Here is a 4,042-nt window from a genome sequence, read left to right as displayed (position 1 = left end):
CTGGTGTGAAATGGTATCTCATAGTGGTTTTGATTTGCATTTCTCTGATAATGAGTGATGTTGAGCATCTTTTCATCTGTTTGTTAGCCATCTGTATGTCTTCTTTGGAGAAATGTCTGTTTAGATCTTTGGCCCATTTTTTGATTGGGTCGTTTATTTTTCTGGAGTTGAGCTGTAGGAGTTGCTTGTATATTTTTGAGATTAGTTGTTTGTCGGTTGCTTCATTTGCTATTATTTTCTCCCATTCTGAAGGCTGTCTTTTCACCTTGCTAATAGTTTCCTTTGATGTGCAGAAGCTTTTAAGTTTAATTAGGTCCCATTTGTTTATTTTTGCTTTTATTTCCAATATTCTGGGAGGTGGGTCATAGAGGATCCTGCTGTGATGTATGTCAGAGAGTGTTTTGCCTATGTTCTCCTCTAGGAGTTTTATAGTTTCTCGTCTTACGTTGAGATCTTTAATCCATTTTGAGTTTATTTTTGTATATGGTGTTAGAAAGTGTTCTAGTTTCATTCTTTTACAAGTGGTTGACCAGATTTCCCAGCACCACTTGTTAAAGAGATTGTCTTTAATCCATTGTATATTCTTGCCTCCTTTGTCAAAGATAAGGTGTCCATATTGCAATGATTTTGAAACCCAAGAATATAAAGTCTGTCACTGTTTCCATTGTTTCCAGATATATTTGCCATGAAGTGATAGTACTGGATGCAATCTCAAAAACGACAGAATAATTTCTGTTCATTTCCAAGGCAAACCATTCAATACCACAGTAATCCAAGTCTATGCCCCAACCAGTAACACTGAAGAAGCTGAAGTTGAATGGTTCTATGAAGACCTACAAGACCTGTTAGAACTAAAAGATGACCCCCCAAAAGATGACCTTTTCATTATAGGGGACTGGAATGGAAAAGAAGGAGGTCAAGAAACACCTACCTAGGGTAATGGGCAAATTTGGCCTTGGAATACGGAATGAAGCAGGGCAAAGGCTAATAGAGTTTTGCCAAGAGAACACACTGGTCATAGCAAACACCCTCTTCCAACAACACAAGAGAAGACTCTACACATGGATGTCACCAGATGATCAACACTGAAATCAGATTGATTATATTCTTTGCAGCCAAAGATGGAGAAGCTCTATACAGTCAGCAAAAACAAGACTGGGAGCTGACTGTGGCTCAGTTCATGAACTCCTTATTTCCAAATTCAGGCTTAAATTGAAAACCACTAGACCATTCAGGTATGACCTAAATCAAATCCCTTGTGATTATACAGTGGAAGTGAGAAATAGATTTAAGGGCCTAGATCTGATAGATAGAGTGCCTGATGAACTATGGACGGAGGTTCGTGACATTGTACAGAAGACGGGGATCAAGACCATCCCCATGGAAAATAAATGCAAAAAAGCAAAATGGCTGTCTGAGGAGGCCTTACAAATAGCTGTAAAAAGAAGAGAAGCGAAAGGCAAAGGAAAAAAGGAAAGATATAAGCATCTGAGTGCAGAGTTCCAAAGAATAGCAAGGAGAGATAAGAAAGCCTTCCTCATCTATCAATGCAAAGAAATAGAGGAAAACAATAGAATGGGAAAAACTAGAGATCTCTTCAAGAAAATTAGAGATACCAAGGGAACATTTCATGCAAAGATGGGCTCGATGAAGGACAGAAATGGTATGGACCTAACAAAAGCAGAAGATATTAAGAAGAGGTGGCAAGAATACACAGAAGAACTGTACGAAAAAGATCTTCACGACCCAGATAATCATGATGGTGTGATCACTGACCTAGAGCCAGACATCCTGGAATGTGAAGTCAAGTGGGCCTTAGAAAGCATCACTACGAACAAAGCTAGTGGAGGTGATGGAATTCCATTTGAGTTATTTCAAATCCTGAAAGATGATGGTGTGAAAGTGATGCACTCAATATGCCAGCAAATTTGGAAAACTCAGCAGTGGCCACAGGAATGGAAAAGGTCAGTTTTCATTCCAATCCCAAAGAAAGGCAATGCCAAAGAATGCTCAAACTACCACACAATTGCACTCATCTCACACGCTAGTAAAGTAATGCTCAAAATTCTCCAAGATAGGCTTCAGCAATACGTGCACCGTGAACTTCCAGATGTTCAAGCTGGTTTTAGAAAAAGCAGAGGAACCAGAGATCAAATTGCCAACATCTGCTGAATCATTGCAAAAGCAAGAGAGTTCCAGAAAAACATCTATTTCTGCTTTATTGACTATGCCAAAGCCTTTGACTGTGTGGATCACAATAAACTGTGGACAATTCTGAAAGAGATGGGAATACCAGACCACCTGACCTGCCTCTTGAGAAACCTATATGCAGGTCAGGAAGCAACCATTAGAACTGGACATGGAACAACAGACTGGTTCCAAATAGGAAAAGGAGTATGTCAAGGCTGTATATTGTCACCCTGCTTATTTAACTTCTATGCAGAGTACATCATGAGAAATGCTGGGCTGGAAGAAGCACAAGCTGGAATCAAGATTGCCAGGAGAAATATCAATAACCTCAGATATGTAGATGACACCACTCTTATGGCAGAAAATGAAGAGGAACTAAAAGCCTCTTGATGAAAGTGAAAGAAGAGAGTGAAAAAGTTGGCTTAAAGCTCAACATTCAGAAAACGAAGATCATGGCATCTGGTCCCATCACTTCATGGGAAATAGATGGGGAAACAGTGGAAACAGTGTCAGACTTTCTTTTTTTGGGCTCCAAAATCACTGCAGATGGTGATTGCAGCCATGAAATTAAAAGACGCTTACTCCTTGAAAGGAAAGTTATGACTAACCTAGATACCATATTGAAAACCAGAGATATTACTTTGCCAACAAAGGTCTGTCTAGTCAGGGCTATGGTTTTTCCAGTGGTCATGTATGAATGTGAGAGTTGGATTGTGAAGAAATCTGAGCACCAAAGAATTGATGCTTTTGAACTGTGGTGTTGGAGAAGACTCTTGAGAGTCCCTTGGACTGCAAGGATATCCAACCAGTCCATTCTAAAGGAGATCAGTCCTGGGTGTTCTTTGGAAGGAATGATGCTAAAGCTGAAACTCCAATACTTTGGCTACCTCCTGGAAAGAGTTGACTCATTGGAAAAGACTGATGCTTGGAGGGATTGGGGGCAGGAGGAGAAGGGGATGACAGAGGATGAGATGGCTGGGTGGCGTCACCGACTTGATGAACATGAGTTTGAGTGAACTCCGGGAGTTGGTGATGAACAGGGAGGCCTGGCGTGCTGCAGTTTGTGGGGTCGCAAAGAGTCGGACACGACTGAGAGACTGAACTGAACTGAACTGATGGGACTGGATGCCATAATCTTCGTTTTTTTGAGTGTTGAGCTTGAAACCAGCTTTTTTTTTTTTTTTTTAATTTCTATTCTAAAACTGGGTCTCAGACTGATAGTGAGGAAATAACATCATGGGCCAAGCATTACAGCAGTGGTGTTTTCATTGTGATTTGGCTGCTTAAAAAAGTGGTCTTAACATGTGTGCCACACATGTTAAGACCACTTCTCATAGACCCAGCTTGCTTCTCATAGACCCAGCTTGCTTCTTATAGACCCAGCTTGGTTCTTCTCCAATGTCTTCTCTTGGAGTTGTACCTGATTTTATTGCCAGTTTTCATTCGAATCCATTGAGGAATGGGACGATTCTGCTTTTGTTTCTTGGCCAGGAATCGCTTGATCCTGAAAGTCTTGTGAGAAGACATGGTGAGGAAAGAACTCAACCGCACATAGGATGGCGGAGAAGAGAAAAGAGGAAACCAGCTTTTTCACTCTCCCCTTTTACTTTCATTGAGAGGCTTTTTAGTTCCTCTTTGTTTTCTGCCGTTAGGATCGTGTCATCTGCATATCTGAGGTTATTGATCTCTTTCCTGGCAGTCTTGATTCCAGCCTGTGCTTCATCCAGCCTGGCATTTTGATAGAGTCATTTCCTAGGCAGGTTGATAGGGAGTCTAGGGGTCCCCAAGGAGAGAGGGGTCTGGAATTCTCAAGGAGGAAGAAAGGACAAACTTTTTTTCTTTCTCCACATTC

The 4,042-nt window shown here is 41.0% G+C and overlaps 1 protein-coding gene across 1 annotated transcript; it reads right to left on the bottom strand.

Annotated features, from left to right (window-relative positions):
* Positions 1-3,556: 3,556 nt before the first annotated feature.
* LOC109568189 (large ribosomal subunit protein eL39) lies at positions 3,557-3,774 on the bottom strand. The gene has a single exon (XM_019973408.2). It carries the CDS (start codon positions 3,715-3,717, stop codon positions 3,562-3,564), a length of 156 nt encoding a protein of 51 aa, XP_019828967.1. The 5' UTR covers positions 3,718-3,774; the 3' UTR covers positions 3,557-3,561.
* Between the last annotated feature and the right edge of the window lie 268 nt (positions 3,775-4,042).

This window comes from Bos indicus, chromosome 14, assembly GCF_029378745.1.
Source record: "Bos indicus isolate NIAB-ARS_2022 breed Sahiwal x Tharparkar chromosome 14, NIAB-ARS_B.indTharparkar_mat_pri_1.0, whole genome shotgun sequence".
NCBI lineage: Eukaryota > Metazoa > Chordata > Mammalia > Artiodactyla > Bovidae > Bos > Bos indicus.
This window is presented reverse-complemented; position numbering and strand designations above follow the sequence as displayed.

Coding starts and splice junctions, on each gene's coding strand:
- LOC109568189 (XM_019973408.2), bottom strand. CDS start 3,717: ATGTCTTCTCACAAGACTTTCAGGATCAAGCGATTCCTGGCCAAGAAA.